This window comes from Canis lupus, chromosome X (assembly GCF_003254725.2).
Source record: "Canis lupus dingo isolate Sandy chromosome X, ASM325472v2, whole genome shotgun sequence".
In the NCBI taxonomy this organism is placed as follows: domain Eukaryota; kingdom Metazoa; phylum Chordata; class Mammalia; order Carnivora; family Canidae; genus Canis; species Canis lupus.
In genome coordinates this window covers 88105415-88121132 of record NC_064281.1, presented here as the reverse complement: position 1 = coordinate 88121132, position 15718 = coordinate 88105415, and the positions used below count along the sequence as shown (strand labels likewise).

General features: G+C 37.7%; 1 protein-coding gene across 6 annotated transcripts in view; it reads left to right on the top strand.

Moving 5' to 3' along the window:
• The window catches only part of IL13RA2 (interleukin 13 receptor subunit alpha 2), a 106731-nt gene that overhangs the window by 47552 nt on the left and 43461 nt on the right, over window positions 1-15718 (top strand). For 2 of the 6 annotated variants that reach the window (XM_035712365.2, XM_035712362.2), the window contains exons 9-10: window positions 712-827; window positions 2737-3059. The exons of 1 other annotated variant lie outside the window; for it this stretch is intronic. In XM_035712365.2, coding sequence (XP_035568258.1) covers window positions 712-827; window positions 2737-2814 — 194 coding nt within the window. In that variant the 3' untranslated portion in view covers window positions 2815-3059. Of the gene's footprint in view, window positions 1-711; window positions 828-1607; window positions 1755-2736; window positions 3161-15718 lie in introns of those variants that run through there. 3 more of the 6 variants (XM_035712361.2, XM_035712366.2, XM_025431360.3) reach the window with 3 other exon arrangements.

The following is a 15718-nucleotide window of genomic DNA, read 5'->3' as shown; positions in this document are numbered from 1 at the left end:
GCATAACTGAAACCATGGATGAGAATGTGTGTATGTCGGGGATGGGGGAGCTACTATTGTAATTAGATGTTTGCCCTGCCGTACAGATAGGTCATTAAAAGTTGTCTCTGGTAATAGTTCTCTCAGACCAGGTTCCCAAATCTAAATTCTTTTATGTAATTAAGGGAGAGGTAAACATTTTTCTTGAGTTTGCTGGGTTTCGATTCCCTCAGCTCAAAATAATCCCCACACCAAAGTGTCAAATTTTCTGATCATGTATTCTGCTACCTGTCACCAGCTCTTGCTCACTATATAGCTTTATGTGATACAATATAAACCTTTGACTTAGTAAGAGTTAAGAGATACACAAGACCTATTTCTTTAATCACTTAACTAATATTTCATCATTTTGTTATGAAATTTCACAAGGTCAAATTTGAAATAAAATCATATCAGAAAATAAGAATTGAGCTTTGGGGAGTTGTTTTTCTAAGTGAAATGAAGAGAGATGTTACAGTTTAGTAAGGTAATTGTTTTATATACAAAGTACACAAATGAAAGGAATGCTATAGGCAAACAACTATGGTATCTATGCACTAGCAAATATGGCAGAAGTTACCAAGTTTTAGGTCAGCTCTTTACCAGTTACTGGTTTATTTATAAACAAATTCAGTTTCAAAAATAATTGTAAATATCTAACCCTTCCCCCTTTTTTGTGATTTTTAATCCTAGGTGACATATGGAAGGAAACCTTAGTATTTTTCTTGATACCATTTGCTTTTGTCTCAATATTTGTTTTGGTAATAACTTGCCTGCTTTTGTATAAGCAAAGGGCTTTACTGAAAACGGTAAGTTGTATAACAGTGTTTAGTTTGAGATAGTAGCTAACAAAAAATGTTCTGCATTTAGAACTGATGGACCTATGTTTTATAATTTTTTCTGTAAACTGTAGGTGTACAATTGATGTTGAATGGATTTTGATGTCTTCAGAAAATACAGTAGTTAAAAAAATTAACCCTATAAAGCTAAATTTGGAGGTGGATTTACGTTTTCTGAAATATAGGAACAACAAATGCTTTAGAATATGAAACACTATTTACTTCTAGATTAGGGAACAATATAAGGAAAGAGTTACAAGAGGAAAGCAGGATTGGGAGGAAGAAAAGAGTGGCTTAGACTGGATGTAGACTGAAATATATTACTAGTGTATCACAGGAAAAATCGCAAAAATTGAAAAAGATAGTGCCTGCCCTCTAAGAGCTCATACTCTAGTTGGGGGAGATAGAATCCATAAAAAATATAACCTGCACTGTGAGCTGTTTTTAGAGGATTCCTATTTGAGTTGTACAGATATTATAGAATAACGGAAGATGAAAGTCACTACGGATTGGTGGGCTTTAAGGAGAAATTGTGACTTGGTGAAAAATATCTTAATACCAGCTCTTTTAAAGATAGAGAAATTTGAATATGTATGAAATATTTCACTTTATTTCTCTGCTGAGTGCTTTTTTATTTTTTATTTTTGAATGCTTTTAAAAAATCTATTTCTCTGAGGTACTAATCTGAGTCGAAATAGTTTGTGTTATTAATGACTATTTCTTAATAATGGAGCTCTTTTTTAATTTCAGATCTTTCATACAAAAAAAGAAGTCTTTTCTCATCAAGACACATTCTGTTGACTCAGTAACTTTCAGTCTTATGGCCAGATGTTAAATATGAGTCTTATTAAACTGAAGCTTTTCCTCAAATATTGAATAAATCTTATTTTAAAAGCATTGTTGTATTTAAATAGGCTTTAGAATACTCAGACCCTCAACTAGTAGTACATTTTCTGGATCCTATTAATAGGATTTTTTCCTCATAAACACATGGTCAGAGTGCTACACATAGAGACGTCAAGGGTTGGGTTTGGTTCTATTCACTGATGTATTAATAGAACAATGTGATTTTATAACTTGCACTAAGCCAGAAATATTGTTGACTCTTAGAAGATGAGATTCTAATTTTTTTTTTAAACTGTACTTGGGATGAATGTATTCACCATAAGTAAAGTTGTTTGGCTTTATTTTTATTTTTATTAAAGATTTTATTTATTTATTCATGAGAGACACAGAGAGAGAGAGAGAGAGAGAGAGAGAGAGGCAGAGACACAGGCAGAGAGGGAAGCAGGCCCCATGCAGGGAACCCAATGTGGGACTGGATCCCAGGTCTCCAGAATCACGCCTGGGGCTAAAGGTGGCGCTAAACCACTGAGCCACCTGGGCTGCCCAGTTGTTTGGCTTTAAAAGTAACCTGAAGAGAGGATTAATAAGAAGCAAGAAGTTTTCGACACATTCATAGTCTAAACGTGCTTTACGGGATCCCTGGGTGGCGCAGTGGTTTAGCGCCCGCCTTTGGCCCAGGGCGCGATCCTGGAGACCCAGTATCGAATCCCACGTCAGGCTCCCTATATGGAGCCTGCTTCTCCCTCTGCCTATGTCTCTGCCTCTCTCTGTGTGTGTGTGTGACTATCATGAAAAAATAAATAAAATTAAAAAAAATAAAAATAAACGTGCTTTACATTTCATGAAAAAGATGGAAGAAATACAATGCGTAGGAGGCTGAAAATAATGAAATGAGTAAAGAAATCATATTTGAAAAATTCAGATGTCACAAATAAGCAGTAAAAGCTTGGGAGTTTTTACTCCTATACTAGTTGGCAGGCAGCATCTCCTACTTTCTGATGATGTGATTTTTTTTGTTTTTGTTTTTCTTAAGTTCAGGGACCAAAAGGCAGAAGCCTTTGAAATTACTAAGAAGCCTTTTAAAAGTACATCCACCTTTCAGACTAATTGACTATTGACTCCTGGGAGAGAATGTGACATCCTAAGTATAGAGAGTTGCTTTAAAACTTCGGGAATAGGGGCAGCCCGGGGCTCAGCGGTTTAGTGCTGCCTTCAGCCCGGGATGTGATCCTGCGTCAGGCTCCCTGCATGGAGCCTGCTTCTCCCTCTGCCTGTGTCTCTGCCTCTCTCTCTCTCTCTGTGTGTCTTTCATGAATAAATAAATAAAATCTTAAAAAAAAAATAAAATAACACTTCGGGAATAATGACTTCTAGATTACAATCAAGAGCCTGGTTTTAGTTTAAACCAATTTCTGGGGCAGCCCAGGTGGCTCAGCGGTTTAGTGCTGCCTTCAGTCCAGGGCCTGATCCTGGAGACCTGGGATTGAGTCTCATGTCAGGCTCACTGCATGGAGCCTGCTTCTCCCTCTGCCTGTGTCTCTGCCTCTCTCTCTCTCTCTGTTTCTCATGAATGAATAAATAAATAAAATATTTAAAAAAAAACCAATTTCTGTTTAATATTGTTCAGGGTGTTTCTCTTCTCTGTGGTCCACAGACCAATAGAGTAGGGATTTCCTGGGAGTTTATTAGAAATGCAAAATCTCAGACCTCTCCCAAATCTACTCAATTAGCAGTCTGCATTTTAAGAACATCCCTGGTGATTCATCTGCATACTCAGTTTGAAAAGCACTGATATATAGGAGCATTTTAGAATGAAAAGGATTAAAATAATATAATGGAGAGATAAGCACATGAGCAGGGTAACCACAGCTTTGACTATTATTGGTAGTGATCATTTAAAAGAGGGAAAAGAGCTAAAACTGAGGTGTAGACCAGAATACCATCCTCTACTGTCACTTGTAATGCACCACTTCCCTAAGTAGAATTCTATCTTTGATAAAAATTAAAAATCCCATGGTAATATATAATATAATTAGCAAATTACTCTCAAACCAGCTTGCTAAAGATGTTTTTGATATGTTGAGAGGTGTTGGGGAGGAAGGAGGAATGTAGAGGAAAAAGGTCAAGGCTAGACCAGGAAATAAATGGCAATCAACCACATGAGTGGGTCTAGGGGAACTAGTATTTTAATTCCCCTCTTTAGAACATGCATAATAAGCTATACCAATCAAAAGATTTCTGGAATTCCTCCCATAAACCTAGGAGTCCCTACCAGAATTGCCCTAATAAACTGGATATGACAACAAAGTGACAACAAATCTGGACAAAAGGACAAAAGGTCTTGCAGAAGGACCCCTGGAACTCCTGGCCTGCTAGCTGTGTAGGTTTATTAACCTTTCAATAATGTGAGTCCAAATTTTCTGAAATTGAATTTTTAAAGTCTTTTTTTTTTTTTGCATTATGATAGATTATAAGATATCAAATATTTCCCTGGTGCTTGGTATACAGACAATACCCTAAATCACATTCCCCCTCTCTTCCATCTGACTTCTGCCACCTAGGGCTGCCCTGTGCCTTCACTTAGAAGCCTCTCCCCTAGGACCTCCCAGAAACACCTTCAATCACCTTTATTGTTTTTAAAAGATTTATTTATTCATGAGAGACACAGAGAGAGAGGCAGAGAGAGGGAAAAGCAGGCTCCCCGCAAGGAGCCTGATGTGGGACTCCATCCCGGACCCCAGGATCATGCCCTGAGCCAAAGGCAGATGCTCATCCACTGAGCCACCCAGGCGTCCCCTTTAATAACCTTTAAATGACACCTTTCATAGCAGGAGTTGCCAGATCCTACTCTGGGGTAAAAATGAGTGAACATGGCTTCATGAATATATGACCTGTGCAATTACATGGGTCCCTATGTTTGGGGGCTTGGAAGGGCCTAAAACATGATTATTTAGTGATCTACTGTCACCAATTTCAATTTCTTAATGTGTTTTGAAGAAGGAGTCCCATAATTTATTCTTCACTGTGCCTTATTAATGATATATCCACTCCTGCTTGCCAGCATCAGTTCTTATTAGACTGCTCAGGCTGTATGTACCACAAAAAAATCCATATCCCAGTTTATGACTATGATTTCTCCCCAGGAGAGGTTGGACACCAGCATTACTTGTCCTTCCCAGTTCTGGGTTGCAGAAGCTCTGTTCCTGGCAAGGGACATTTGAGGCTCCCTCCGTCCACCTAGCTCCCATTCCCAGGCACAGCAAGCTGAGAATACTGGACTCCAGTAAACTTCACTCCAGCTTCCATGTAGGGCTGAGGTCCTATGCTGGAAGGGACAAAGCAAGAAGACTAGAGATGCCCCTCCCCTTCCTGCCCTCCAGTCCAGCGTCTTGCTTATAAGGGGTGATACTGCAAGAGTGAAGGTTTCTGCCCCCATCTCTGGAGCAGTACTGAGAGCTTCAATTAGGAAGAGTCATACGAACAGAGAGTTCAGTAGCTCTCCCTAAAGGGGCTGACTATTTTTGGAAAAGAGACTGGAAAAGTTGGTTTATGGATGCTGTCAAAAAAAAATGCAGATTTTGCTGATGAGCAAACATACAAAAAGGCAGAAGAGGATAGAACTACGTGGGAGTAACGTTTCCCTATCTCACTGTCCTTAAGTTGGTATAAATTTGAAGTAGATCTGAGCAGTTAAGATATATACTGAAAGTCCTATTGTAACCAAGAAAATAAATTTTAAAAATAGTGAACAATTATTAACGTAATTGAAATACTACACTAAAAAAATATTCACTTACAAATGAAGACAATAAAGAGGAAAGGAATGAGAAAATAATATGAATCATAGGAAAAGCAAAAAGTAAAATGACAGTTGTAAAACCAGTCATATTAATAACAATAAAACTGTGAATTAGCTATGCTATTCAAAAAGCACACATTTTGAGACAGGATTTTTTTTTAAGATTTATTTATTTATTCACGAGAGACACACACACACAGAGGGGCAGAGACGTAGGCAGAGGGAGAAGCAGGCTCCTTGCAGGGAGCCCGATGTGGGAATTGATCCCGGATCCTGGGATCACAACCTGAGCCGAAGGCAGGCGCCCAACCGCTGAGCCACCCAGGCATCCTTGAGACTGGATTTTAAAAAAGATCCAACTATCTACTATAAACAGGAGACTGATTTTAGATTTAAAGATATAGAGTTTTAAGTAAAATGACTGAAAAATATATACCACATAAACATCACCCAAAAAGTCACTAGGGATTGAGACATTTTATAATGATAAAAGAGTGATTCTATCAGGAAGATATAACAATTACACATTCATGTAACAAGACTGTCTAAAAATTCATGAAGAAAAAACCTGAATAGAATTAGAGAAATAGGGATGCCTGGGTGGCTCAGGGGTTGAACGTCTGCCTTCGGCCCAGGATGTGATCCTGGAGTCCCGGAATCGAGTCCCACATCGGGCTCCCTGCATGGAGCCTGCTTCTCTCTCTGCCTATGTCTCTGCCTCTCTCTGTGTCTCTCATGAATAAATAAATAAAATCTTAAAAAAAAAGAATTAGAGAAATAGACAACTTAATCATAATAAACCTTAACCCACTTTTTAGAAAGAGATTTTATTTATTAGAGAGAGAGAGAGAGCACAAGTGGGGGGAGTTGGGGAATGGGGAGAGGCAGAAGCGGACTCCTTGCTGAGCACAGAGCCTGATGTGGGGCTGGATCACAGGACCGTGAGATCATGACCTGAGCCAAAGGCAGATACAACCGACTGAGCCACACAGGTGCCCCAATAATTCACTTTCAATGATAGAACAAGTAAGCAGAAGATCAACTAGGAAACAGAGAACTTGAACATAATATAAACCTGCTAGACCTAGCACATCTATAGAACAATTTATCCAACTGCAGCAGCATACACATTCTTAAGAGTACATGGAACATTATCCAGGATACACCATATGCTACGACATAAAACTAAACAAATTTAAAAGGATCTAAATCATTTGAAGTATGTTCTCTGAATATAATGTAATGAAATTAGAAAATAATAAAAAATAAATATTTAGAAATAGACAAATATGTAGAAATTAAATAACATACTCCTAAATACTCAGTGAGTCAAAGAAGGAATCACAAAGGAAAGTAGAAAATACATTGACAAGAATGAAAGCAGAAACACAACATACCTAACTTATGGGATCCAACCAAAACAGTATTTAGCAGGAAATTTATAGCTATAAATTCATATATTAAAAAAGAAGAAAAAAATCTATAAAGTAACATAAGACACTAGAAAAGGAGAACAAACTCAACCCAAAATAAGCAGAAGATAGTATATAATAAAAACAAGAGCAAATAAATGAAATAGAGAATAGAAAAACAGATAATCAATAAACCAAAACATGGCTGCCAATATATTGACAAACCTTTAGCTATATTAATAAAAGGGAGAGAGAAGATTCATATTACTAAAATTAGGAATGAAAAGGAGAAATTACTACTAATTTTAGAGAAATAAAAATTATTGTAAGGAAATATCATGCCACAAATTAGAAAACTTAGATGAAATGGACAAATTTCTAGAAAGACACAAATGACCAAAATTGACTCAAGAAGAAATAGAAGATCTGAATAATAAAGAAAATAAATAGAATCAGTAACTTTTAAACTTCTCCACACAACAGCCTAGGCCCAGATGGCCTCCCTGGTTAATTATACCAAATATTTAAACAAGAATTCATGTCGGTTCTCCACAAACTCATTCTAAATGTAGATGAGGAAGAAACATTTCCCAACTCATTCTCTCAGGCCAGTATTACCTGGATGCCAAAACCAGAAGCCAGTTATTCTGTAGAAATCTCTTCAATTTTGGCTCACCCAGTGTTTCCTCATGATTGGATTCATGTCGTACATCTTTGACAGAAACATCACAGAAACAATGCAGTGTTTATCTCATTGCATTTTATCACGTAGTGCATGATTTCAATGTGTCCCATTATTGATGATGTTCACTTTGGTAACTTCATTAATGTGGTTGCTAACAAGCTTTTCCCTGTAAAGTTACTCTCCTCCTACCTTGTAATTATTAAGTATTTTAAAGGATGTAAATGTTCTATTCCTCATCAAACTTTAGACTTATTTGTATCTGACAAATTAGTGGTTTCTTATTTTATTTACTGAATTATAGTCTATCACTATTATTATTTGGTGTTAATGTTCCAGATGTGTTAGATAATGGGAATCTTTTAAACTAGCTTCTCTGTCATTTTGCCTTGTCCCCATCATTCTTTGAGCAATTCCATGCTTTTGTACAAATATTCTGGGCCCATCTTGTACTATTCCTGCCCTAGCTATAAAATTAACTATTTCTCCAAGAAGTCCCTATTCCTATCAGTGGAAAATGGAATTTAGAAGCCAATATGTAAGAGATATATGTACTCATTATTTTCCAGCTCTTCTCATTGGACTCCAATGTGCAAATACTTTCCTTACTCCACTCAGCCCATGACTGCTACATAGGGCAGCCCCACCTCATGCATGGATATGTTCCTTGTCTTGCTTGGCTTTTGACTTTCCATGCCAGCCTGCCACATTGTGAATTTCTTCCTTTCCCCACTCAGGCTATGACTCTATATACCAGGCCAGCCTCCTATTTGGATACTGAGCTGATTTCCTGCACAGATGCCTTCCTGATCCCACTTAGGCACTGACTGCTGAGGTCAGGACAGGTCCTAGGATGGGCATTCTATTTACCCTAATCAGTCTCTGACATCTCATACTACACCCCCCCCCCCCCCCCACACACACACACCTTTGTGGATCTCATCTTCTCACTCTATTTGAGTTCTGACGCCACATACTACGTTACTCTGACTTCACAGATATCCTCTTTACTCTCCTTCACCTCTAACATCTCACTACAGGGCACCATGGTTCCACTCCTCTATATCATGGATGCCTACCTAGATTTATCGCAGCTGCTCAGCAAGAGGAAGAAAGGAAAAGGGGACGGGGTGCTTTTCCTTTTGAAGGAAAAGTGGGCATTGCTAGTCATAGATAAAGGGAATTTCAGTAGTGAACTTGTATGTGAATTATGGAATATAGAAAAGTAATTTTTCAAGTTTATAATCTTTTTCAGAAATTTACCCAATAATTGCATCACAATTTGTTGAACAAACTATTTTCTCCCAATGTGAAATGACATGTTCCACATTTACCATATATTTAATTTGTGTGTGTATCTTAGTCTGTTCAGGCTGCTATAACAAGAAGACCACACAGTGAGTGGCTTGTAAATAACAGAAATTTATTTCTCGGGCAGCCCGGGTAGCACAGCGGTTTAGCGCCGCCTTCAGCCCAGGTCCTGATCCTGGAGACCCGGGATCGAGTCCCACATTGGGCTCCCTGCATGGAGCCTGCTTCTCCCTCTGCCTGTGTCTCTGCCTCTCTCTCTCAATCCTCTCTGTGTGTTCTTATGAATAAATAAATAAAATCTTTTAAAAAATTTCTTTCTCATAGTTCTGAAGGCTAGAAGTCCAAGATCAGTGTATGAGGATGGTCAAGTGAGGGCTCTGTTCCAGATTGCAGACTTCTCATATCCTCCCATGGTGAAAGGGGCTAAGAGCTCTGTGGGGTCTCTTTCATAAGGACACTGATCCCAATCATGTGGGCTCTGTCCTTATGGCCTAAGCATCTCTCAAAGTCCCCACGTCAGAGTATCATCACATTGAGCATTAGGATTTCAACATTAATTTTGGGGGGACAAAACATTCAGACAAGATTAGTATGTATGTGTGTGAATGTGTAGTTGAGTTTATTTTTGGACTCTCTTTTATTTCCATTGAGCTAAAACTAATCATGTACCACTACTAGTCGTACACCAGTACCTCTGTTTAATTATGTAGCCTAATAATATGCTTTAAGATCCAGTCAGGACAGCAGTCCCCTCTCATTAATCTTCTTTTTCAGAAAGTTCCTGGTTCTTCTTACATCTTTGTTTTTCCCTGTATATTTTGGAATTAGCTTGCTTTATTCCCCACTTCAATCATATTGATGTTCTTTTTTTTTATTGAGATCACCTCATAATTACAGAATAATTAGAGGAGAATTGTAAACTATACAAGATTGCGTTTTTCTGTCAAAAAAAAAAAGGATGTCTTTCCACTTTGTCAGGTAATATATTGTGATTTCCAGTAGCATTACAAAATTGTGTTCAAATAGATGTTGCATGTTTCCTGTTAAATTTCTTTTTTCAATATTTTATTTTATTGTTTTTTTAAGTTTTTCATTCCAGCTGGTTAACATACATATGTGTTTCAAGTGTGCAATACAGTGTTCTGACAATTCCATGCATTGTTCTATGCTCATCATGACAAGTGCACTCCTTAATCCACATCCGCAACTACCTTCCCTCTGGTAGCCATCAGTTTGCTATCTAGAGTTAAGAGTCTATTTCTTGATTTCTCTCTCTCTTCTTTCTCTTTCTCTTTCTCACTACAGGTTTATAACTTGAAGTCTGGAATTGTGATGCCTCCAGCTTTGCTTTTCTTTTTCTTTCTTTCTTTTTTTTTTTTTTTTTTAAGATTTTAATTTATTTATTCATGAGAGACACAGAGAGAGAGAGAGGCAGAGACACAGGCAGAAGGAGAAGCAGGCTCCATGCAGGGAGTCTGACGTGGGACTCGTTCCCTGGTCTCCAGGATCACACCCTGGGCTGAAGGGTGCGCTGAACTGCTGAGCCACCCCGGCTGCTCTGCTTTTCTTTTTCAAGGCTGCTTTGGCTATTTGGGGAATTTTGTGGTTCCATGCAAATTTTAAGATTTTTCTCCCTCATATAAAATGCTGGTGGTAATTTTATAGGAATTGCATTATTGCTTTGGGTAGTATACAATATAGTAAAACAATATTTGTTCTTCCAGTCCATGAGCATAGAATGTCTTTCCATTTCTTTGTGTCATCTTCCATTTCTTTCATCAGTGTTGTATAGTTTTGGAAGCACAGATTTTTTTTGCCTCTTTGATTAGGTTTATTCCTAGGTATCTTATGGTTTTTGGTGCAGTTGTAGATGGGATTAATTCTTTGCTTTCTCCTTCTGCTGCTTCATTAATGGTGTATAGAAATTTAACAGATTTCTGTACATTGATTGATTTTGTATCCTGCAACTTTACTGAATTTGTGTATCAGTTCTAGCAATATTTTTGGTGGATTCCATCAGGTTTTTTATATAAAGTATTATGTCATCTGCAAATAGTGAAAGTTTGCCTTTTTCCTTGCTGCTTTGGATGCCTTTTATTTCTTTTTGTTGTCTGATTGCTGAGGCTAGGACTTTCAGTACTATGTTGAATAAAAGTAGTGAGAATGGACAGCCTTGTGTTGTTCCTGACCTTATGGAGATCTTTTTCCCATTAAGATTGATGTTAGCTGTGGGGTTTTTATATATGGCTTTTATTATGTTGAGATATGTTCCCTCTGAACCTACGTTATTGAGGATTTTTTATCATGAATGGATGTTGTACTTTTTGTTTTTTTTTTTAAAGATTTTATTTATTTATTCATGAGAGACACAGAGAGACAGAGAGAGAGGCAGAGACACAGGCAGAGGGAGAAGCAGGCCCCATGCAGAGAGCCCGACGTGGGACTCGATCCTGTGTCTCTAGGCTCAGGCCCTGGGCTGAAGGAGGCGCTAAACCACTGAGCCACCCGGGCTGCCCGATGTTGTACTCTGTTAAATGCTTTTTATGCATCTAGTGAAATGATCATAGGGTTTCTCTTATTGATGTGATGTATCTCATTGATTGATTTGTGAATATTGAACCACCCTGGAACCCAGAAATAAATCCCACTTCATTGTGGTGAAATATTTTTTTAATGTATTTTTGGATTTGGTTTGCTAATATTTTGTTGAGGATGTTTGCATCTATGTTCATCAGGGATATTGGTTCGTAATTTTATTTTTTAGTGGAGTTTTTACCTGGTTTTGGTATCAGTGTCATGCTGGCCTCATAGAATGAATTTGGAAGTTTTCCTTCCTCTTCTACTTTTGTAATAGTTTGAGAAGAATAGGTATCAACTCTTCTGTAAATGTTTGGTAGAATTCATCTATGAAGCCATCTGGCCTTGGACTTTCACTTTTGGGGAGTTCTTTGATAACTGATTTGATTTCTTTGTTGGTTATCAATCTGTTCAAATTTTCTATTTCTCCCTGTTTCAGTTTTGTTAGTTTATGTTTCTAGGAATTTATCCACTTCTTCCAGTTTGTCCAATTTGTTGGCATGTAGTTTTTCATAATATTCTCTTATAGTTATTTGTATTTCTGAGGTGTGGATTGTTATTTCTCCTCTCTCATTTGTGATTCATTTGAGTCCTTTCTCTTGTTTTTGATAAGTCTGGCTTGAAGTTAATTAAGTTTATCTTTTTTTTTTTTCAAAGAGTGAGCTGCTAGTTTCAGTGATCAGTTCTATTTTTGTTTTTATTTTTATTTTTTAGTTTCTATATCATTTATTTCTGCTCTAATTTTTATTATTTATTTCCTTTTGCTGGGTTTGAATTTTGTTTGTTCTTTTTTCTAGCTCCTTTAGGTGTAAGATTAAGCTGTTCATTTGAAATTTTTCTTCTTTTTGAGGTAGGCCTATATTACTATAAAACCTCCTTCTTAGAACTGCTTTTACTGAATCCCAAAGATTTTGGACTGTTGTGTATTCATTTTCATTTGTTTCCATGTACTTTTAAATTTCTTCTTTGATTTCCTGGTTGACACAATTATTGTGTAGTAGCATGTTATTTAACCTCCATGTATCTGTGGCCTTTCCAGATGTTTTCCTTGTGGTTGACTTCTAGTTTCATAGCATTGTTGTCAGAAAAGATGCATGGTTTCCATCTTTTTGAATTTGTCGAGGCTTATTTTGTGGGCTAATAGGAGATCTGTTCCAGAGAATGGTCTGTGTGTACTTGAAAAGGATGTGTATTCTGTTGTTTCAGGATGAAATGTTCTGAATATGTCTTTGAAATCCATCTGTTCCAGTATGTCATTCAAAGCGATTTTTTTCCTTGTTGATTTTCTGTTTAGATGATCTGTCCATTGATGTAAGTGGGGTGTTAAAGTCTCCTACGACTGTCTTTGGGTCTAGTACAATGAGTTCTTTTATGTTTGTTATTAACTATTTTATATATTTGAGTGCTTCTATGTTAGATGCATAAATATTTACAATTGTTGCATCTTCATGTTCTGTTGTGTCCTTTGTTATTATAATAGTGTCCTTCTTTGTCTCTTACAGTTTTTGTTTTAAAGTCTATTTTTTCTGATATTAGTATTGCTATTCTGGCTTTCTCTTGACCTCTATTTGCATGATAGATATTTCTCCATCCCTTCACTTTAATTCTGCAGGTGTCTTTAGGTCTAAAATGAGTCTCTTGTAGGCAGCATGTAGATGGGTCTTGTTTTTAATCCATTCCAACACCCTTTGTTTTTGATTGGAGAGCTTAGTCCATTTACATTCAAAATAATATTGATATATATTTATTATCATTATTTGTTTTGTGGTTGTTTCTGAAGGTTTTCTCTGATTTTTTCTTTCTCCCATGTTTTCCTGATTTCCTTTAGTGATGTATTTGGATTTCTTTCTCTTTATTCTTTGCATATTTATTAGTGGTTTTTGATATATGGTTACCATTAGGTTTGTATATAACCTGTTCTGCATATAGCATTGTATATTAAAGTGATGGTCATTTAAATTTGAACCCTTTCTTTACTCCTCTCCTCTCAACATTTTAGGTATATGTTCTTATATTTCACATCCTTTATTTTGTGAGTTCCTTGACTTATTTTTTACAGAAATGTTCATTTTTTTTTAAAGATTTTATTTATTTATTCATGATAGTCACAGAGAGAGAGAGAGAGAGGCAGAGACACAGGCAGAGGGAGAAGCAGGCTCCATGCACCGGGAGCCCGACGTGGGATTCGATCCCGGGTCTCCAGGATCGCGCCCTGGGCCAAAGGCAGGCGCCAAACCGCTGCGCCACCCAGGGATCCCCAGAAATGTTCATTTTAACTGCTTTTGTGTTTCCTACCTTTATACTGTCACTTTTGGTCTGTCCTTTCCACTCAGAGTCCCCTTTAAAATTTTTTGGAAGGCTAGTTTGGAGGTCATGAGCTCCTTTAGTTTTTGTTTGTCTGGGAAACTCTTTATCTCTCCTATTCTGAATGATAGCCTTGCTTGATAGAGTATTCTTGGCTACAGATTTTATATATATATAAATAAATATATAAAAAATATATTTTGGCTTGCAAAATTTTTGCTAGGGTGCCTGCATGGCTCAGTTCATAAAGTGTCTGCCTTCAGCTCTGGTCATGATCTCAGGGTCCTAGGATCGGGCCCTGCGTCAGACTCCATGCTCAGCCAGGAGTCTGCTTCTCCCTCTCCCTCTGCCCTCCCCCTTACTTGTGCTGGCTCACTCTCTTTATGTCTCAAATAAGTCTTTAAATTTTTTTTTGCCCCCCCCCCCACCAGCCTTATAGGTTTTCCCTTTCAAGTTACTGTTTTCTTTTATCTTACTGCTTTAAAAATACTTTCTTTGGGATCCCTGGGTTCCTCAGTGGTTTAGCACCTGCCTTTGCCTCAGGGTGTGATCCTGGAGTCCTGCATCGGGCTTCCTGCATGGAGCCTGCTTCTCCCTCTGCCTGTGTCTCTGCCTCTCTCTCTCTCTCTGTGTCTCTCATGAATAAATAAATAAAATCTTAAAAAAATACTTTATCACCTTATCACCAGTTTAATTACAAAATGTCTTTGTGGGGATCTGCTTTTGTTGATTTGGATAGGAGTTCTCTGTCCTGCCTAGATCTGGATATTTGTTTCCTTCCCCAGATTAGGAAAGTTTTTAGCTAATATTTCTTCAAATGAATTTTCTGCCCCCTTTTGTCTCTCTTCTGGGACTCCTATAATACAAATGTTATTATGTTTGATAGTCATTGAGTTCCTTAAGTCTATTCTCATTTTGCATAATTCTTTATTCTCTCTTTTGTTCAGTTTGATAGTTTTCTGTTACTCTGTCTTCTAGGTCATTAATTTGTTCCTCTGCTTCTTCCATCCTGCTGTTCATTCCATCAAGCATATTTCTCATTTTGTTTATTGAGCCTTTTATCTTGCTATGTTATTCTTTATCTGTGTTAAGAGTCTCACTCATGTGTTCCATTCTTTTCTCTAATCTATTGAGTATCTTTATTTATGATCATTACCTTAAATTCTCTATTAGGCATGTTACTTTTATCTGTTTGACTTAAATCTCTGGCTGTGGACTTGTCCTGTTCTTTCATTTGGAATAAATTTCTCTGTCTTCTCATTTTGTCTAAGTTTTTGCATCTGTGTTAGGAAATTTAGCTATGTCTCCTGTTCTTGAGAGTAATGGTCTTATGAAGAAGAGGTCCTATAGTGCTCTGCCATGTAGGGTCCCCTGTTTCCCAGGGCTTGGTGCTTCAGGAAGTGTCTCCAATGTGTGTTGTATGTACTCTGATGTTGTGTCCTGGCCACTTTATCCTTCAGGAAAGTTGTCTGCAGAGGCTCTCTTTGCCTATTTTGGGCAGTGTTTGGTCCCTGGCCTTAATGTGGCATGTTTTAACTATGTCTGCTTATGAAATAAGACCTGTCACCATGACTGCTGCAACTGAGAAGCTGCAAAACTCCCACATGGTATGACATTATGTGAGTAGAGGTATGGACTGGTCTTTGGGGGGCAGGAGCCCACTGTACTGTGACTGAGGGAATGCATGACTGAGTGAGGTGGTTCCACTGGAGCATGGGAGGGTGGAGCTTTGTGTAAGCAAGTTAGGTAGTGAGTTTTGGTGCTGTGCTGGTTCCCATAGGTGGTTTTGTGCTTATGTTAGGAAATGGGAAGGAAATGTTGCTGACCAATTCCTTTATTCCTAGAGGGGTTTCTCCATGAATACTGTCTCTCTGGGATGTGCTGTGACATGCGGAGATAACCTCCCTACTGTGTGTCTCATGCACTCTTC